General features: G+C 42.1%; 2 protein-coding genes across 2 annotated transcripts in view; one reads left to right on the forward strand and one right to left on the reverse strand.

Annotated features, from left to right (window-relative positions):
* Nucleotides 1-948: 948 nt before the first annotated feature.
* On the reverse strand, nt 949-9,250 carry ZSCAN29 (zinc finger and SCAN domain containing 29). The gene is made up of 5 exons (XM_065900197.1): nt 8,936-9,250; nt 8,248-8,452; nt 5,573-6,268; nt 2,821-3,288; nt 949-1,817 (listed from the first exon to the last, which is right to left on the reverse strand). Exons 1-5 carry the CDS (start codon nt 9,248-9,250, stop codon nt 949-951), a joined length of 2,553 nt encoding a protein of 850 aa, XP_065756269.1.
* A 1,199-nt stretch (nt 9,251-10,449) lies between these two features.
* The window catches only part of TUBGCP4 (tubulin gamma complex component 4), a 43,720-nt gene continuing 32,697 nt past the window's right edge, over nt 10,450-21,472 (forward strand). Inside the window, exons 1-2 of the mRNA XM_065871510.1 lie at nt 10,450-10,735; nt 20,358-20,486. Of these exons, the coding sequence (XP_065727582.1) occupies nt 10,658-10,735; nt 20,358-20,486 (207 nt within the window). The 5' untranslated portion in view covers nt 10,450-10,657. The remainder of the gene's footprint in view (nt 10,736-20,357; nt 20,487-21,472) is intronic.

Below are 21,472 nucleotides of genomic sequence, written 5' to 3' on the forward strand. Positions count from 1 at the left end.
AGTGGTCTGTTTTCGCAGTCCGTGGGAATGTGGCAAGTGGCCTCTGCGCATTGCAGGTCAGTATTATGTCCACAGGGTGCATGACACTAGCCCATGTGTTTAGAGTGTGTGGAATATGGACAATTCCCTCTTGGCAGTTCTAACTGCTTTCCCTGTCACCGCATCCAACTGGCTTGCTCTTTAAGCTTCTGGACCACAAGGGACACATGAAATTCTGATGAGATGGACCAGAAAAATAAAATCACACCAGACGCTGTAAATACAGTATTTTTCTATTCCAAAGCTTCTAGAGCTTGGAAGAAACTAAGAAATCCAGGGTTCACACCTCAATATTTATACGAGGTTTACATTGTTTCCCCATATAGCACACCTAGGTTCTTGACAAAATGACTTATAGGTCAGAACCAAATTGAACACTTAAACTCTCCTTTAAGGTAAAGGAAGAATGTGCATGACAAATATATCATTCTGAGCACGGGGTTAAGTGAGCAGGAAAAGTCATTCTTCTTTGCATTTCCATTGCTATATAAAGAGCTACACCCATTCAATGAGAATTCTTACTACTTCTCCATGAAATGCTGCTGTGATGGGTTTTTCTAGTTGAAATGCAGTCTATAACAGGATGAGTAAAGAAGGGTGCACGTCACACTCATAGGATCTACTACTGTGTCCTCTCTATTAAGGGAACAACATAGGCACTGAGAGGGAAAGGTGTTGCCGTCAATAAAGGCAAGGAGAGGGAATGAAATCTTCCTTTCATTCTTAAGATGCTTTGGGAATTTGACTCTAGATCCAGAAGAAACATAGGAACGAACAGTGGGGTAAATTCTAGAGTATTTCCTAAACTAGTCAGACACAAATTAGGAGATGGATCTCACTATTGGAGGACTTTTCTAAACAATTTCAATACATGTGATGAGACTGTTTTCTTCATAGATCCTCAGGGGCTTACTTAGGGGCTGGCTGTGAGAGAAGCTTTTCTCGTGTATGGATCTCTCGGTGCTTATTAAGAGCAGAACTTTTACTGAAGCACTTGCCACAGTCATGACATCCATAGGGTTTCTCTCCTGTGTGCGTTCTGTGGTGTGCACGTAAGTCAGAACTCTTACTGAAACTCTTTCCACAGTCAGGACACACATGGGGTCTCTCTCCTGTGTGTATCCTTCGATGTGCACTAAAATGAGAACTGTTATTGAAGCTTTTCCCACACTCTTCACACTGATAGGGCTTTTCTCCTGTGTGGGTTCTCTGGTGAATGATAAGGCTTGAGCTCTGGTTGAAGCGTTTTCCACACTCACCACACTGATACGGTTTCTCTCCTGTGTGGATTCTTCTATGGGTGATGAAATTTGAACTGTCACGGAAGCTTTTCCCACAGTCAAGACATTTATAAGGTTTCTCTCCAGTGTGGATTCTCCGGTGTCTAATGAGGCGTGCACTCCGACTGAAGCTTTTCCCACAGTCAGCACATTTATATGGATTTTCTACTTGAGGGGATATCTGATGCATGAGATGGGAGTCTGGACCAAAGCTTTTGCCATATCTGAGATATTTATAGGGTCTCTCCCCCAAGTAAGGTCTCTGATGACTTAGAACTTTACCTAAACTCTTCTCTGGGAATGTTGGTTTTCCTCTTCTCTCCCCTGGGGTCTTCTCCCACTGTCTTCCTGATCTACATTCACTCTCAATGCCTTTACCTTGATTAAGATGCCGGGGAATTTTCCTCTCAGACCTTGCAAGTAACGTCCTGTGTAGTTGTACTTCCTCAGCAATATCCCGTTTTAGATTCTCTTCATTCTCAAATCCAGCCTCAAAACCTGACATAAGAATAGAATTTTAAAAGTTATCCATTTTCTCAGTTAAGTACCAGGGTAAAGCAAGCATCACATTAGATGATTAAATGTAAAAATTAGGGAGCTCTAGATCCCAAATAACTACCATCTGTTAAAATTCTGATGTTTTACTTCTCTAATGGAATCGATGCTCTGTGGAACACACTTAAAGAATGCTGATCTAAAGAACTTTTGGAAAAGAAAACTTATTTATCAAATGCCCAAGCACTGTGTTAAGTGCTTCACTGTGGTACTTCATTTACATCAACCTTATGAGGTAGGTCTTAACATATGAGCGAATTTACAGGGTTAAGTAACTTGCTCTAAGGTACTCAACTAATAAACAACATAGTCTAGATTCACATACATATATATGTGTGACTCCAAAATCAGAATAATTTTCCTCACAAGGAGGGAAGCCATAATGAAGTTTTGGGGTTCTTTTTCTTATACAGTAGCTGAGATTCAAAGGATCAGTTCCCTCAGAAATCTCAGACTTTTGCATAAGTGTGTCTGAAGAAAGAGGTTATCAGGTTTTCATATATGTGAATAAAGCAAGCATACAGCTGGTTTACAAGCTGAAACTAGAAGAAAAAACAAATGAGAATGAACTTTAAAAATCAACTTCATCCATCTATGGGTATATGACATGCTACTTGGGAAGTGTAGGCTTTCAGATTCCCTGCTAGGTAAACTGCCTAGTAACCTAGCAGGTCACATGCAGATGATGGCTAGTTTACAAAGTCTGCAGCCATCTCAGATTGATGCTGTAGTGTGAGGAGGCAGGTCAAGTGAATAGGGGATATAAACTAGCTGCTTTATAATAGACAGGAAACATGGAGAAGAGAGAAGGTGGTCACAATAAGAATACATGAGAGCTGGGTGTAGAGGCCACTTCTGGTCTTCAATCTCATGATTTTTCTCCTAAATCCCACTGCCTTCCCTTTGCTATTTGCTATATCTACCTTAAGAAGTGAAAGGATCTTACCACTGGGGCTCTGAAATAAGACTGGAGCACGGGTCATAGCCTCTGGGGGTACCTCGGTATCTTCTTCATCATCTTCAGAATCTTCTTCTATGGCCTCATCTGCTTCCTCGGCTTGCTTCTCGGCATCGGCCTCACTGGTCTCCTGGGTGGGACACAAGGCTGCCTCCTCTTCCCGGCCATCACTGGGCAGGGCAGCACCCCGGGCACTCACCAAAGCATCCATCTCTTCAAAGAAGGGACAGGTCTCTGGTGCTTGGCCATTCTTGACCTTCCGATAGCTGGTGTGGAGGCTTTTAAACTTGGTCCGACACTGCTCTGGTGTCCTAAGGAAGCCATATTCCCATAACCGCTCAGCTACTGCTCCATACAACTGGCTGTTGCGGTGGCAGTTCTGGAGGGCTTCATAAAACTGAGTCTCACTAAGAATTGCAAGGTAGGTCTTTGTCTCTTCATAGCCCCAGTGTACACCTGCCACCAGAAGAGAAATTTCAGCACCACTTAATCCAAGGCTTTATAGTCTCAATTCCTCAGTCCTAACATCTGCATCATGAAAAATCACCTAAGCTCGGGCTCCTAGGTGAAAAAGTAAAAACACCTCATGTTTCCAAAATCAATACAAACTCTCAGAATGTTCTGCTTCTCTATATCCTATATCAATTTCACAGAGACCTTTATAACTACATTCTGTTCCAAAGAGGCCTTTCCACCTTATCACTGTAACAATCGTTATGTACTCTGAGGCAGGTGTACAGAATGCATTTCCCCATTCTTCCGGTAATTCTGATCCTAATTAGAAAATAACTGGTATGGGGAAGAAGACCCACAATCAGTCACTGTCAGCCATGAGCCATCCCTAAATTCTCTGATCTTTTTCTACCAGTCCTACTTCCTTATGAATTAAGTTTCCCATAGAATGACTCAAAATCCCAAGGAAGAGTCTCTTTAAGAATCACACTGCTGCTTAATCCAATCCCTTTTACGGCCCTTCTTCACTTGCCACAATCTCAAAAAAAGCCAACCCAGCAATAGCAAAGACCTGAAGGGTACAAGATAAGAACCTGTAGTTATGCACCATCTTAGGAGTGAAGGAGTGGCAGAGCCAGAAAGAGGAAGGAAGCAGAGCAGATAGCATCTTCTGGCCTGAACTCTGCTAATGCTGCAGGCCATCCCAGCTTGGGCAGTACTTCTTCAGGATGACTACAGGCTCTGCTCCCTGAAGGTACCCAAGGGAGAGGGAAGGAAGATTCTAAGAGCCTTCCTCCCACTTGAGAGCTAGCTGGAGATTACACCGCTTCCATTACCCTCCACTCACTGCAAGTAATGCAGCTAGCACATGTGCCATGTTTGTGATTTACCGAAATTTATTCCAGTGACAAAACGGGGAAAAAAAAATTTTTTTTTTTTTAATTTAGGCCATGCAGCATGCAGGATCTTAGTTCCCAGACCAGGGATAGAACCCATGCCCCCTGCAGTGGAAGCTCAGAGTCCCAATCACTGGACCACCAGGGAAATCCCAAAATTTTTTTTAAGAAGGAAAAGGAAGGGCTTCCCTGGTGGTGCAATGGTTAAGAATCTGCCTGCCAATGCAGGGGACATGGGTTCGAGCCCTGGTCCGGGAAGATCCCACATGCCGTGGAGCAACAAAGCCTGTGTACCACAACTACTGAGCCTGCATGCCACAACTACTGAAGCCCACGTGCCTACAGCCCGTGCTCCATAACAAGAGAAGCCACTGCAATGAGAAGCCAGCGCACCGCAATGAAGAGTAGCCCCCGCTCGACGCAACTAAAGAAAGCCCACGTGCAGCAACGAAGACCCAACGCAGCCAAAAATAAATAAATAAATTTATTTATTTATTTATTTTAAAAAGGAAAAGAAAAAGTCCAAGACAGAAGAAGACTAGAACAGAACAAAAGTAACAACACATATAATAAAACATGGAAGGGACACATAACTGTTCCCAGTGGAACTGCAACTCTAGAGTAGTCCTGCTGCTGTGCCACATTTTCCAGTTGAGGACGCAAACTGTGAAATGGCCAGATAGCTGTGCGAGGTCACCCAGCTGATTAGTGGTCAGGGTTAGAAACGAAGTCTCCTGATTCATACTTGGTGCTCTTCCCATAGCAACATGGTTGTACAAATTACATCAACAGTAATAAGTGATATTTTAAAATGGTTCCACAGGCAAATATTTCAGCAGAGTGTTAAGCAAGGTTTCTTGCTGCAAGACTTCTTAGTCCTGTTAAAATGCCAATGTGTGTTGCAGGTCTCACAGAGGAAACAAAATGTTTCCCCAACTTTGGGCAGTCCTTCACTATGCTCTTCTAAGTAAAAAGGAACACATAATAAACTGACCTTGAGTTTGGAGAAGTAAAGATAAAACACCAGTTCATATAAGGTGCTCAACAAATATTAGGTCTCCTTAAAGATAATACAGTACCAAGTTTTTCTCAGCCTTCAGTGATTTTATAATCAGGAAAAAATATTTTAAGAAAGAAATGGAAGGAATGATACTCCTTTTCAGGAGTCTCTTGAATTCTCTGAGTGTACTTCTTTAAAATATCTAAAATTATTCTCTACTTACTATTAGCTCAATGATTTTCCCACAAAAGAGAATGAAATACACAGAGAACTAAGAAATGCCTCTGTTCGCTAAGTGACAAAGCTGGCAGGTGACTTTAAGCTTCCTGACTCCACATCCAGTCTCATAACTCCTCAGTCTAATCCTAAAACCCCAAGAAGAAAAGCTTACCACTTGGGCTTCGGAAAAGGACGGGTGTGGTGGACTTGTCGGGGTCCTGGGGGGTGGCCTCCTGGCCCACTTCCTCACTGTCAGACTCTTCAGCCATGGCATCTTCTCCCTCCTTATGCTGCCAGTCCCGTTGCTCTGGCTCCTCAGTCTCAGCATCACTGCCCACCAGGCCAGAGTGAGAGGCTGCCTCCTCCAGGCCATTACTGGGCAGGGCAATGACCTGGGCACTCATCAGGGCTTCCATCTCTTCAAAGAAGGGGCAGGTCTCAGGTGGGTGGCCACTCTTGACTTTCCGATAGCTCTTCTGGAGACCTTTGAACTTGGTCCTACACTGCTCCAGGGTCCGGAGGAACCCATACTCCCGGAGCCGCTCAGCCACAGCCCCATACACTTGGCTGTTTCGATGACAGTTTCGGAGAGCCTCGTAAAACTCAGTTTGACTGAGAATTGCGAGGAGAGTTCTGGTCTCTTCATAGCCCCAGTGCACACCTGCCACCTTCTCATCCTCGAAGCCCCAGTGATCCTGTTCCACCCAGCTTCTTCTCTCTCTCCTGGATGGTAACAGATCAGCATGCATTCGTTTGTCTCCTGTGTGACTGCCTCTTGGGAATTCCTTCTCCTTGAAGCCCAGATCTGGGATCCATGGCTCTCCTTGCTCCAACTTGGAGACCACACTGGATTTAGGAAATGGAAATCCTGCTTGCAGGGAAGCAAACAAAGGATATCATAGTTTGGACTGATCATAAAAAACATCTCTGAGTTCAGACCTGCCTTTTTTATCCAAGAGGCTTATAAAGCAAAGTATCTAAGAAAATGTTTTCAGAAAGTTCAATGGGTTGAAGAAAGTGGGGAAAAACACATGAAACCTCAAAAAATGAGAAATATTTTACTTTCCAGAGCAGGGTGACAAAAGAGGAAAACGTTCTGTTGTGTGTTCAGAGCAGATAATTCTGTTCCAAGTTGCTCCCTAGCTCTCCTAACCACTTGTAGGCAGGTCCTGCACTGCTGGAAAGTCACCTCCTGCTTCCTACACAGCTGACCAACGTGGGGGTTATTCCAAGTACAGCTCATAGCAGGCCCTCTGGATCCACGGTTCCTCCACATCTGCAGACTTACCCAACCACAGTACTGTAGTAATTACTATTGAAAAATATCCATGTATGAGTGGACCCACACAGTTCAAACTGACGTTGTTCAAGGATCAGCTGTAGTTCTCTACTTGGGGCCAGAGAATTAAACTCAGAGTGATTTCAAGGGGGAGACTGTCTTCAACTCTTCCATTTCCTTCACACTGAGTCACGAAGTTCTAAAAGGTTTTTCCCTTAGTATATCCTTTATTCCTACTGCCACCATCCAAGTCTAGACCCCTTACCTTCTCACACCTGGGTAACTGCAGCAGTCACTGTCCTACCTAACTCCAGGCTCTTGCTTCCTCAGCTCACATGCTGTTTATATTGCCAAACCTTAACCTGAATGGTTACCAGGCATGGCCCGTTCAAAGCAGACTCCTCTCCAAAACACAGCACATGTTTATTCACCACTGTGTGCCTTTCCTTTAACTCCCTCCCTTCTATCGAAATTTAACCCATCAGTGCCCCCATGAAGCCTTCCCTACAGCCCTCCCTCGTCTCCCACTCTGCCAAACCCCTACTGTACTCACACAATTGAGTAACAAGTCATTGTTTGGCACTGTTTCAATACAGTTCAGTTCAGCACATATTTATGTTCATTTTTGTGTTCTCAATCATATTATAGGCTTTTTGAGGATAGGCACCTTTTCTCATTGCAGAGTACCCTGCAAGGTGTTGAGCACATGGTAGGTGTTTAAAACTGATTAATTCTGCAAGTCTGTGTGTGCAGTTGAGGGATTGCATCTGGATGACTAAACAGAGACCACTACCAGACTGGCTGAGAAGCCTAGCGTCTTAGATGATAAGATCAGAATTCAAAACAACCTCAACAAGTTGAAGTGATCAAAGAAAAAAACACACAAAATGGAGTTCTGCAGAGTACAAAGAAGAAAAACAAGTTCCACAAAATCAAGTTTAAGAATAAGAACTAGGCACAAAGACAATGGGGAAAGCTCTTAAGAGACGAGGGAGTATCAAGTGAACGACAATCATTAGTTGAGTTATACAGAAAGAAAGTGTAGTGAAATTCTGAAGTAAAATTCTTACTCTGCTTCTACCTACCAGACCCTTACTGGAATAATATATATAATTTAATTCTCCACAACTAACATGCTATTTGGAGAACTTAAAGTTTCTAAGGGAGAGTAACAAAAACTTAGTAGGTCTGAAGAATGGAGCTTCTGGGGAAAAGCAGAAAGAAACAAATATAGTTTAATATGGAGAAAGGAAATGACTAAAAGGAAAATGTGCTTTCAAGTATAGAAAAGAATTTTTATCTAGAAAATACTGACGTAGTGTCATCATTACCAGGAGGAAAGAAATTTCAAGTTCTGGAAAAACTAGGGAGCCATCCTCTGGCAGACTTATCAAAAGAGGAAATATAAGAATTGCAGCAGAGAGCTAAACTATATGCCTTCAGGAGGTCCCCAGCACTGCATACTCTATTTCTACTCTTTCCTGAAATCCCTTTCCCACTCACTACTCCCAACCCTACTTCCCAATTTAGAATGGCATCCTATCTACCCATATAAATCTACTCCTCACCGCTCCTTTGAAAAGGTCTGAGCTTCTCCTTTGGGTTCATCTGCTCCTGTGGTCCCAGGTCTGGGTTTCTTGCCCTCTCTTTCTTGGGTACACCCCTGGGCTGGGGTTCCACTGACTCCTGCCGAACACTTAATAACTCTCGTGATGATTTCAGGGGTGTCATCTTCTCCAAGCGCACTTCCTGCCCCTTCACAGAGACTGTGACCTAGAAACAACCCCCATGAATTGTCACTGCAAGGTCATAATGAGGGGTATTCCCAGAGGAGATTATTTATTACCCCAAAAGAAATCATCCTTTTCGGACATGGCTAGGGTTGGGGTGGGGGGTGGTTAATAGTGAACAAGGGTCTTTCTTAGTCCATTACTGTTAGCTTAGAGCAGCTGGAACTACAAAAGAAAAAGATCAAAATAGTAAACCCGACTCCAGGCTAAAAAATAACTCCCCTTTCTTCCCTATTAAGTAAAACACTATGAAACTATGAATAACTCGTTATGATACCTAGCAAAGGTACACCCAGGTAGCATCTCCCGATAAGCTCTATCTGAAAAAGTTACCTAGTAAAGGACCAGAAGTATAAGCATCACCAAGGGAGACTGTGCCCCACTTTAAATCTGACTGGGCCTTAATTTGGCTTTTTATCCTGCCCCTGCCCAGTCACACACTTCTGAATACCCCCTCCCTGCTCACCGAACGTCCAGGTCTTCCAGGCTCTCTTTCTAATTCTTCCACCAGAGCCACTGCCTCCTCTCCACTTTCTGGACATTGCTTTTGTACCCATTTCTGGATCTCCCCAGGTAAGACGGTCAGGAACTGCTCTAGCACCAACAATTCTACAATCTGCTCCTTGGTGCGCACCTCCGGCCTTAGCCACCGACAGCAAAGTTCCCAGAGTTGGCTGAAAGCCTCCCGGGGCCCAGCTACCTCCTGGTAATGAAATCTCCTGAAGCGCTGTCGGAAGGTCTCAGAGTTAGTGCCATTCCCTCTCAGGGTGGGTTTGGCCATCGTTCACAGCAGAAAGCAGCTTCCCTCCACTTAAGGGTCTAGGTTCCACAGCTTACACCCATCTTCTCATGTCCTTGGAGAATCACCTGCAGATGAGTCTCTCTCTGTAAGAAGTTTCCTCCTAGGGTAGAGAGAGATGGCACTATCAGAAGGAACATACTCATATGTCTGAAGTCTTGCCAGAGCTGGCCTGACTTCACAGATGCTCCACGTAGCACCAACTTCAGGACAGCAAGCCAAAACCGAGCATGAAGGTGAGAGACCATTCAAAAGCTGCATTTCTGGGCGACTTGCAGGGCAGCCCAGGTAAGCAGCAAAGAATAGAAAGTACTGTCTGTTCCTCTTCCACCTCCCCCAAATCTGACCCACTGAAGCTCCCCCGACCAGTGTAGCATAGTGTGTTCGAACCATATGGGAGCTCGAGTGGTTCTAAAGGCATGTCACCATCCTGCTGAAGGCAACAAAAAGCCTCTGTCCAGCGGGTCGCAGCTGATCTCCCCCAGTACCTCCGCCGTCCTTTCCCAAGGCCCTCTCCGTCCGCCCCGCCCCCTCGGACTCCACCACTACCAATTCCCACCCCAAACAAAAATCAAGTACTGAATACTGGGTCTTTGTTCTCCCTCACAGCAAAAGTAACCGCTCAGTAAATAGCCGGGAACTACTGAATGGAAACCTCGCGCATTGAGAGAAGTTGGTTTGGGCTCCTGAAGCGAGGGCCGGGTGGGCTTGGGGAGAGTCCCACTGAGTTGGTGGAGAGTGGGAGTCCGAAGGGGCAGTAGTCATGGGTCTCCTGAGGACAAGCTCGGGTGCTGGCCAGGCGCTCCGAGGGCTGCAAGGTTCGCGGATGCGGGGTTCCGGCCTCTTTGTCTTCTCTCTCTCCGGCCAGGTCACTCTCGGAAGCCGTCGTGAGCCCCTCCAGAGGCCTCCGACCGGGCTAAGCGCCCTGAGAGCACCCTCCGACCCACCCCTGGGAGCTTCTCCTTCTCGGGCTGTCACTCAACCCACCCGCATTTCTGACCGCGGGCTAGCCTCACCCACTCGGGGTAGGGCTCCAGCCCGGGTTCTCCAGCCTTCCAGTTCAGCTCCCAAACCGGAAGTCCGAGCGGGCGACCCGGGCGCTGGAGGCGCATGCGCGAGGGAAGCTCCCGCGACTCCTGCGGAGCACCAGCTGGAGCCTGCAAGTGGGCCCAGGCGAGCGCGGCTCACTTCCGGGACGCGGCACGCCGACCCCTTCCCGGCTTCCCGTCAGCTCTCCTCAGCAGTAGTCTCGGCGGGTACAGTCAGGAGGAACTGCCCTTTCCGGGGTCCTCTGTGCGTGTAGTGGAGGGAGCGCTCGCCTCTTTGGTCGCCTGGTGAGGCTCTGGAGGAGGGTGCGACGGATATAGGGACTCGAGGTCGGCCGTGAGAATGATCCACGAACTGCTCTTGGCTCTGAGCGGGTACCCAGGGTCCATTTTCACCTGGAACAAGCGGAGTGGCCTGCAGGTACTGTCCGCCTCAGTGCGCGGGAACTAGCGAGAGCGGAATGGGTGGAGCGAGCTAGTGCCAAGGGGAGGAGTCTGAGGTACCGAGAAGGCGGGGCTTGCAGGGGCCGAGGCGTGAGGGGCTTGTCCCTGGGCAGGTAACCGGAGGGCTCAGTAATTGTATGTGCTTTTTTTTTTCCCTTCTTTTTTTTTTTTTTTTTGCGGTACGCGGGCCTCTCACTGTTGTGGCATTTCCCATTGCGGAGCACAGGCTCCGGACGCTCAGGCTCAGCGGCCATGGCGCAAGGGCCCAGCCGCTCCGCGGCATGTGGGATCTTCCCGGACCGGGGCACGAACCCGTGTCCCCTGCATCGGCAGGCGGACTCTCAACCACTGCGCCACTAGGGAAGCCCTGTATGTGCTTTTAAACTGAGTTTTGAAAGCTAGTCCAAATACATAGTGCCTGACGCACAATAAGGGTTCAGACAGTTTTGTTGGACGAAAAAGTGAGAGTGTTTCCCTTATTACACCTCACCCGGGAAATTTCTGCACTAGGAGAATTTGGAGGGGGGCCTTCATGTAACCAGGAATGTGTGAGGGGGAAGGGCTATGTGCTATATGCTTTATCTCATTTAATCTTCACAACCACCTATCTCCATTTCAGAGATTAACTCCCGGTGTCAGGGATCACGTAGCAATTAGCAAACTTGGTCTTGAACCCAGTTTTTTTTTTTTTTTTATAGACTTTTTAATGATGGCCATTGTTACTGGTGTAAGTGGTATCTCACTGTAGTTTTGATTTGCATTTCTCTAATAAGTAGGGATGTTGAACATCTTTTCACATCTAAAGGGTATTTTAAAAATAATAGTGTCCTCTATGTATATATAGAGTTTATCGCTGTTATTACCATTGAAAATAATCTGCATTCGTTATTGGTGGTGGGATTGAAACAAAACACAAATCTGATATATTTTAAGATTTAGGAGTGATTTTAACCAGTTTACTTAGATTTAAAGATGAGAAAACTGAGGCAAAGTGAAGTTAAGTTACTTGTGAAAGTCAAAGATAGTAAGTGATGAAGCAGAAATTCAAATCCATGCCTGTTATTTTATTTTCTTATATTTTGACTGATGGGTTATTTAGATTTGTATTGTTTAATTTCCAAGTATTTGGAGGGGTTTTTCTAGATATCTTAATGATTTCTAATTTAACTGCATTATAGTCAGAGAACAAACTCTGTCAGAGTTCAAATTTTCAGAATTTTGTTGAGCCTTATTTTTATCCTTGGTAATACTTCTTTTCTTGAGACCTACTTTGTCTGATAGTAACATAGCCAAGCCTGACAGAAAAACAGATTTTTATGTTTACTGTATGGTATGTCATTTTCCTTCCTTTTACTTTCAAACTATGTCTTTTTTGAATTTTTATTTAATTTTTTTGTCGTTGTTGTTACATCACTCTGTTATTAGTCAAATCAGTCATACAGTCAACTGGGTCATTCCATCATTGGATGACTTGAATAATATATATATTTTTTTATACAGCAGGTTCTTATTAGTCATCAATTTTATACACATCAGTGTATAAATGTCAATCCCAATCGCCCAGTTCATCACAACACCACCACCACCCTCCGCTGCTTTCCCCGCTTGGTGTCCATACGTTTGTTCTCTACATCTGTGTCTCAATTTCTGCTCTGCAAACCAGTTCATCTGTACCATTTTTCTAGGTTCCACATATATGTGTTAATATACGATATTTGTTTTTCTGTTTCTGACTTACTTCAGTCTGTATGACAGTCTGTAGATCTATCCACATCTCAACAAATGACCCAATTTCATTCCTTTTTATGGCTGAGTAATATTCCATTGTATATATGAACCACATCTTCTTTATCCATTCATCTGTCGATGGACACCTTGGTTGCTTCCATGACCTGGCTATTGTAAATAGTGCTGCAATGAACATTGGGGTGCATGTGTCTTTTTGAATTATGGTTTTCTCTGGGTATATGCCCAGTAGTGGGATTGCTGGGTCATATGGTAATTCTATTTTTAGTTCTTTAAGGAACCTCCATACTGTTCTCCATAGTGGCTTTATCAATTTACATTCCCACCAACAGTGCAAGAGGGTTCCCTTTTCTCCACACCCTCTCCAGCATTTGTTTGTAGATTTTCTGATGATGCCCATTCTAACTGGTGTGAGGTGATAACCTCATTGTAGTTTGATTTGCATTTCTCTGATAATTAGTGATGTTGAGCAGTTTTTCATGTGCTTCTTGGGCATCTGTATGTCTTCTTTGGAGAAATGTCTATTTAGGTCTTCTGCCCATTTTTGGATTGGGTTGTTTTTTTAATATTGAGCTGCATGAGCTGTTTATATATTTTGGAGATTAATCCTTTGTCCGTTGATTCGTTGGCAAACATTTTCTCCCATTCTGAGGGTTGTTTTTTCGTCTTGTTTATGGTTTCCTTTGCTGTGCAAAAGCTTTGAAGTTTCATTAGGTCCCATTTGTTTATTTTTGTTTTTATTTCCATTACTCTAGGAGGTGGATCAAAAAAGATCTTGCTGTGATTTATGTCAGAGTGTTCTTCCCATGTTTTCCTCTAAGAGTTTTATAGTGTCCAGTCTTATATTTAGGTCTCTAATCCATTTTGAGTTTATTTTTGTGTATGGTGTTAGGGAGTGTTCTGATTTCATTCTTTTACATGCAGCTGTCCAGTTTTCCCAGCACCACTTATTGAAGAGACTGTCTTTTTTCCATTGTATATCCTTGCTTCCTTTGTCATAGGTTAGTTGACCATAGGTGCGTGGGTTTATCTCTGGGCTTTCTATCTTGTTCCATTGATCTTGTTTCTGTTTTTGTGCCAGTACCATATTGTCTTGATTACTGTAGCTTTATAGTATAGCCTGAACTCAGTGAGTCTGATTCCTCCAGCTCCATTTTTTTCCCTCAAGACTGCTTTGGCTATTCGGGGTCTTTTGTGTTTCCATACAACTTTTAAGATTTTTTGTTCTAGTTCCATAAAAATGCCATTGGTAATTTCATAGGGATTGCATTGAATATGTAGATTGCTTTGGCTAGTATAGTCATTTTCACAGTATTGATTCTTCCAATCCAAGAACATGGTATATCTCTCCATCTATTTGTATCATCTTTAATTTCTTTCATCAGTGTCTTATAGTTTTCTGCATACAGGTCTTTTGTCTCCCTAGGTAGGTTTATTCCGAGGTATTTTATTCTTTTTGTTGCAATGGTAAATGGGAGTGTTTCCTTAATTTCTCTTTCAGGTTTTTCATCATTAGTGTATAGGAATGCAAGAGATTTCTGTGCATTAATTTTGTATCCTGAAACTACCAAATTCATTGATTAGCTCTAGTAGTTTTCTGGTGGCATCTTTAGGATTCTCCATGTATAGTATCATGTCATCTGCAAACAGTGACAGTTTTACTTCTTTTCCGATTTGTATTCCTCTTATTTCTTTTTCTTCTCTGATTGCCATGGCTAGGACTTCCAAAACTATGTTGAATAATAGTGGTCAGAGTGGACATCATTGTCTTGTTCCTGATCTTAGAGGAAATGCTTTCAGTTTTTCACCATTGAGAATGATGTTTGCTGTGAGTTTGTCATATATGGCCTTTATTATGTTGAGGTAGGTTCCCTCTGTGCCAACTTTCTGGAGAGTTTTTATTATAAATGGTGTTGAATTTTGTTGAAAGCTTTTAATACATCTGTTGAGATGATCATATGGTTTTTCTGCTTCAGTTTGTTAACATGGTCTATCACATTGATTGATTTGCGTATATTGAAGAATCCTTGTATCCCTGGGATAAATCCCACTTGATCATGGTGTATTATCCTTTTAATGTGTTGTTGGATTCTGTTTGCTACTATTTTGTTGAGGGTTTTTGCATCTATATTCATCAGTGATATTGGTTTGTAATTTTCTTTTTTTGTAGTATCTTTGTCTGGTTTTGGTATCAGGGTGATGGTGGCCTCATAGAATGAGTTTAGGAGTGTTCCTTCCTCTGCAGTTTTTTGGAAGAGTTTGAGAAGGATGGGTGTTAGCTCTTCTCTAAATGTTTGATAGAATCCACCTGTGAAGCCATCTGGTCCTGGACTTTTGTTTGTTGGAAGATTTTTAATCACAGTTTCAATTTCATTACTTGTGATTGGTCTGTTCATATTTTCTATTTCTTCCTGGTTCAGTCTTGGAATGTTATACCTTTCTAAGAATTTGTCCATTTCTTCCAGTTTGTCCACTTTATTGGCATACAGTTGCTTGTAGTAGTCTCTTAAGGTGCTTTGTATTTCTGCAGCGTCTGTTGTAACTTCTCCTTTTTCATTTCTAATTTTATTGATTTGAGTCCTCTCCCTCTTTTCCTTGATGAGTCTGGCTAATGGTTTATCAATTTTGTTTATCTTCTCAAAGAACCAGCTTTTAGTTTTATTGATCTCTGCTATTGTTTTCTTTGTTTCTAATTCATTTATTTCTGCTCAGGTCTTTATGATTTCTTTCCTTCTGCTAACTTTGGGTTTTGTTTGTTCTTCTTTCTCTAGTTCTTTTAGGTGTAAGGTTAGATTGTTTATTTGAGATTTTTCTTGTTTCTTGAGGTAGGCTTTATAGCTATAAACTTCCCTCTTAGAACTGCTTTTGCTGCATCCCATAGGTTTTAGATTGTCTTTTTTTCATTGTCATTTGTCTCTAGGTATTTTTTGATTTCCTGTTTGATTTCTTCAGTGACCTCTTGGTTATTTAGTAACGTATTGTTTAGCCTCCATGAGTTTGTGTTTTTTACGTTCTTTTCCCTGTAATTCATTTCTAATCTCATAGCATTGTGGTCAGAAAGGATGCTTGATATGATTTCAATTTTCTTAAATTTGCTGAGGCTTGATTTGTGACCCAAGATGTGATCTATCCTGGAGAATGTTCCGTGCACACTTGAGAAGAATGTCTAATCTGCTGTTTGGATGGAATGTCCTATAAATATCAATTAAATCTATCTGGTCTATTGTGTCATTTAAAGCTTCTGTTTCCTTTTGAACCCAGTTTTGTCTGGCTCCAGTATCTGAACCACTCTTTTCTACTCCTGCTTCCAGTAATATTTTCTAATCATCTCCATAACTTAGTAACTTAGGTATTGTTGGCCCCAGTTTACAGATGAGCAAACTGAAGTTCAGAGAACTTTATGGTGGCTAGTCTTGATAAGGCAAGATTTGAATCTAGCTCTGTCTGATCACAAAGTCATGCCTGTTCCTATGAGAATTGGTAGTATAGGCTGTAGAGGAGCAGAAAATATACATTCTTGGTCTATAAAACTTATAAATCAAACAGATTGCTTTTGTTATTGTTTCTTTTCTTCTGTAAAACTAGCACAATGCCAGGAATATAGGAGAAAAATATTCAGGAGGTAATTGTTTGTGCCTGACTGTCAGAAGTAAAAAGAGACGAAAGAATATGGGAACAATAGCTGCCTTCCTTTTTTTCTTATAAAAATGTCTCAATCGGATATTTTCCTCCTTAAGTTCTCAGCTTTAAAGTTACTTCTCAGAAAAACCTTCTCTGACCACCTCTTTAAGTATACTCCTTATGCCATTATTTTCTATCACAGCAACTTGTTTATTTCCCTTATAGGACATCACAATTCATATTATTTATTGTTGTTACCTATGTTTAGTCTTTCTCTCACATAGATTGCCCATGGGGGCTAAGACCACAGTGGTCTTCTTCATAGATGTACCAGGAGCACCTAGTACAGTTTCTGCCACATAGTAGGTATTAAGCTATTTGTGAAAGAAAAAAATTCCACCAAAATCAGCAAATATTGCATACTTTCTGCAGAACGGTGTTTTTCACATTTCGATAAAGGGAAAAATTGTCATGAATGCCCAGTGTTGATAAAAATAAGTTTATTGTAATATTGAATATGTATACACATTAAGCTAAGTATAAACTCAAGCATATTGCTCTTTAACAACTGTAAAACCAGTTATTTTTACAAAGTAAATAAAACTACCAAACTGATCAATTCAAATTGACGTTAATCTAATGCAGCTTCTCAGCATTGGCACTACTGACGTTTTGGACTGGATAATTCTTTGCTGTGGGGGCCGTCCTGTGCACTGTAGGATGTTTAGCAGCATCCATGGCCTCTACTTGCTACATGCCAGTGGTATACCCTGAGTTGTGCAACCAAAAATATCTTCAGACATTACCATATCCCTTGGGGGCAAAATTGCCCCCACTGAGAACCACTGATCTAATGTAATATATACTGTTGTTTTGCTAAAACTAAATTGTCAACATTGAGTTAAATGGTAGAATGACTTTTCTGCAGATTTGGCTGTTTTCTATTTTGACTTCAGTAACTCTAATGAAGAGAATGCCTGTTCATATAAGTAGGTTGTACCAAATGATACCAATAACTTTAAGGTATCGTTTGTTGTTTCAGAGTAACCAGACCTGGAACTTTTCTAAAACTCTGCCAACAAACACTGCTCAAATGCCAATTTTTTTTTTTTTTTTTTTTTGCTGTACGCGAGCCTCTCACTGTTGTGGCCTCTCCTGTTGCGGAGCACAGGCTCCGGACGCGCAGGCTCAGCGGCCATGGCTCACGGGCCCAGCCGCTCCGCGGCACGTGGGATCTTCCCGGACCGGGGCACGAACCCGCGTCCCCTGCATCGGCAGGTGGACTCTCAACCACTGCGCCACCAGGGAAGCCCTCAAATGCCAATTTTAATAGGAGTATCACTTAATAATGGAGTAGAGCTGTCCTAAAAATAAAAAATTGCTGACATGTATTGAGCACTTGCTATGTGCTTGGCACATGTGATTTACATGTATTAATTTATTTAATCCTCACAATTATCATCTTTATAGGTATGAAAACTGAGGCACAGAGGGGTATTGCTTGCCTAAGATTTCAAGCAAGTAAGAGGCAACTCAGGGATTCACACCTAGGCAGTCTGGCTCCAGAGATCAAGTTCTTAAGGACTATGTCATGCTACCTCTTAAGTTGTTAACTTGAAGATATGGTTAGCATTGTGTCATTAAAATCTACATTAAATGGATTCCTAATCAAATTCTTGTGGAATCAGTAACAGAAAAATTCTTCTTTGCCTATTTATTACTACAGTTACTGTCACATAAAGATGGCTTCCACAAAATACAATATGAATGTGAAATATTCTGAGTTCCTTGGGAGTAGTAAATATGTCTGATTTTGTTCACTATTTAATCTTGGAATGTTAGCACAGTGCCTGGGATAAGTACGTAGTCACTAAAAGTTGGTTGATTCTCCAAAGAAGATATACAATGGGCAACAAATGAAAAGATGATCAATATCACTAATCATTAGGGAAATGCAAATCAAAAGCTCAATGAGAGGGGCTTCCCTAGTGGCGCAGTGGTTGAGAGTCCGCCTGCCGATGCAGGGGACACGGGTTCATGCCCCGGTCGGGAAGATCCCACATGCCGCGGAGCGGCTGGGCCCGTGAGCCATGGCCGCTGAGCCTGCGCGTCCGGAGCCTGTGCTCCGCAACGGGAAACACCACAACAGTGAGAGGCCCGCGTACCGCAAAAAAAAAAAAAAGCACAATGAGATATCATTTTATACCCTTTAGGATGGTTACTACCAAAAAAAACAGAAAATAACAAGTGTTGGTGAGGTTGTAGAGAAATTAGAACCCTTGTGCATTGCTGGTGGAAATGTAAAATGGTTCAGTCCCTGTGGAAAACAATATGGTGACTCCTCCAAAAATTAAACACAGAATTACCAAATGATCCCACAGTTTTATTCCTGGGTATATACCCAAAAGAAGTGAAAGCAGGGACTCAAATAGATATCTGTAAACCCATGTTCATAGCAGCATTATTCACAATAGCCAAAAGGCAGAAGCAACTTAGATGTCCATAGACAAATGAAGTGAATAAACAAAATGTGGCATGTACATACAATAGAATATTATTCAGCCTTAGAAAGGAGAGACATTCTAACACATGCTACAACATGGATGAACCTTGAAGACACTATGCTAAGTGAAATAAGCCAGTCACAAACGGATAAATATTGTAGAGTAGTCAAATTCATAGAGACAGAAATTAGAAGGGTACTTGCCAGGGTGTGTGGGGGAAGGAACAATGGGGAGTCATCATTCAAGAGGTACAGAGTTTTAGTTTGGGAAGATGAAAAAGTTCTGGAGATGGATGGTGGTGATGGTTGCACAACAAAGTGAATGCACTTAATGCCACTAAACTGTACACTTGAATGGCTAAAATGGTAACTTTATGTACATTTTGCTGTGATTTTTTTCTTAGTTGATTGAATGAGTACATTCTCCCACTACTATTTTTCTGCTTGAACTGCTGTGAAATCTTTACATACCATACTAGGCTATCATTTGGCCATGATTTAAATTAAAAATACAAATGAAAATATGGACACTAAATTATATGTCCAGTTACAAGGTGCTTTTACAGATTATAATATGCTACATTAATTTTACATTTTTATCAAAATGAAAACAAAATTTAAATTTTCATAGAGAATTTGTAAATCCTAAGAATATGTCTGAGAAACCTCTGGAATCTGCAGAACCAAGAGTGAGCAATATTGCTCAAGAGACTTTGTTGCAACCAGATCAAAAACCCCATATATCCTTATAGACCATCCCAGGAAAATTCCATAAGGAATAGGTAATATACTTAGCCATGAAAAAGAATGAAATCTTGCCATTTGTGACAACATGGATGGGCCTGGAGGATATTACGCTTAGTGAAATAAGTCAGACAGAGAAAGACAAATACTTTATGATTTCACTTATATGTGGAATTTAGAAAACAAAACAAACAGACAAACATATGCATAGACAGAAACAGATGCATAGATACAGAGAACAAATGGTGGTCACCAGAAGGGAGAGGGATAGGGGGAGGGATGAAATAGGTGAAGGGTATTAAGAGGTACAAACTACCAGTTACAAAATAAACAAGTCACGGGCATGTAATGTACAGCACAGGAATATAGTCAGTCTTTTTTTAAAATAAATTTATTTATTTATTTATTTTGGGCTGCATCGGGTCATTGCTGCTGCGCGTGGGCTCAGTAGTTGTGGCTCACGGGCTCTAGGGCACAGGCTCAGTAGTTGTGGCACACGGGCTTAGTTGCTCCACAGCATGTCGGATCTTCCCAGACCAGGGATAGAACCTGTGTCCCCTGCATTAGCAGGCAGATTCTTAACCACTGTGCCACCAGGGGAGCCCCTAGTCAGTCTTTTATAATAACTTAGTATGGTTTGTAATCTGTAAAAATACTGGATCACTATGTTGTACACCTGAAACCAATATAATATTTATACTAAAATTAAAAAAAAAAGCAGGTAGTAGTGGCTGCCTCTGTAGAGGTTGACTTATTTTTCATGTATACCATTTTGTACTGTTTAAATTCTTTACCATGCATTACTGCCTATTTCAATAAATAACTAAGTTGGAACTGGGGAACAACGTCTTTGTAGTGATTTGGAAATACTTTTGTTATCTAGAACTTAACAGTCTTAAATAGCCGTCTTGCAAAGGGAGACAATCGTTCTAGTGAGCAGTGAGTAGCGGGCATCAGCGTTTTTAGCATTATTCCTTTCCTGCAGGTGTCACAGGACTTCCCATTTCTCCATCCCAGTGAAACCAGTGTCCTGAATCGACTCTGCCGGCTGGGCACAGACTACATTCGTTTCACCGAGTTCATTGAACAGTACACGGGCCATGTGCAGCAGCAGGTAGGTTCCTGTTCTCAGGGAACGTACACCTCCCCAGGGCTGGAGCTATGTTAAGTTTTCAGTGAATCCATTGGTAATTCATGTGATGTAAGTGTCAAGAAGTTATGAACTTCTCATCACTGGAATTATTCAAGTGAAGGCAAGGTGACTGTACCTCAAACAAGGGGAAAATATACATGGGGACCAATTTAGGCAGATGGATGTAAGAGAAAGTATACTTTGCCCAAGTTTTAAGAGACCTGAATTAAATCAGTTTGAGCTGGACCAGAGTTCCAGTCCCAGAGGTGAAAACACAAAGCATTATTTAAAATTCCTTTGCCACTTTGCTTCTAACTACCGTAGTTGCATTGAGGCAGGCAACTAAAATCTTCAGGCTTCCTTTTTCTTATTTGTGAATAAGAGTTAAACTGGAGAAGGTTTTGGCATGTGGTAAGACTTAATAAATATTATTGATTAATATAAATTAATTGGAAGTCAGTGCTTTATAGTGTAGTGGCCAAAGATTTGTTTCCTGTCCATCACTTACTGGCCATAGACTGCTCAGCAGTAACCTGAGGCTCAGTTTCCTTACCTATAAAATGGGGATAGATAGTACCTATCTAATAGGGTTGTGGGGATTAAACAAGGTAATTCATGTGAAGTGCCTGGCATATAGTAGAACTCAAATTTTTTTTTAAAGAGAAATTTTAAAGTTCTTTTTTACTTTTAATGGTCTGCAATTCTGTCAGTGGTAAGTAAGAAGATTGCTGCATTGTGTGACTCTGATTTAATGATGACTATTTCCCAGTGGAAAGAATGATTCTGGTTGAAGAGAAAGGCAGAGACTTCTAGAAAGGAAAAGGAAGGATAGTTTTCTGAAACAATGCAGTCAGTACCACCTGGCCCCTGTTATATAAACTGGTTGTCAGGCCCTTGGTGGTAATCTATGGGACAAAGGAGTCAGAGAATAATGCCTTATATTTTCATCTCTGGGACAGGGATTCTGA

The sequence above is a fragment of the Phocoena phocoena genome, chromosome 2, assembly GCF_963924675.1.
Source record: "Phocoena phocoena chromosome 2, mPhoPho1.1, whole genome shotgun sequence".
In the NCBI taxonomy this organism is placed as follows: domain Eukaryota; kingdom Metazoa; phylum Chordata; class Mammalia; order Artiodactyla; family Phocoenidae; genus Phocoena; species Phocoena phocoena.

Bases quoted from the DNA above. Each gene is read 5' to 3' on its own strand.
- ZSCAN29 (XM_065900197.1), bottom strand. From the start codon at position 9,250: ATGGCCAAACCCACCCTGAGAGGGAATGGCACTAACTCTGAGACCTTC. The intron at 8,453-8,935 runs GTGAGCAGGGAG...GGTTGTTTCTAG, and splicing joins CTGGAAGACCTGGACGTTCG to GTCACAGTCTCTGTGAAGGG. The intron at 1,818-2,820 runs GTAAGATCCTTT...TTCTTATGTCAG, and splicing joins CTTATTTCAGAGCCCCAGTG to GTTTTGAGGCTGGATTTGAG.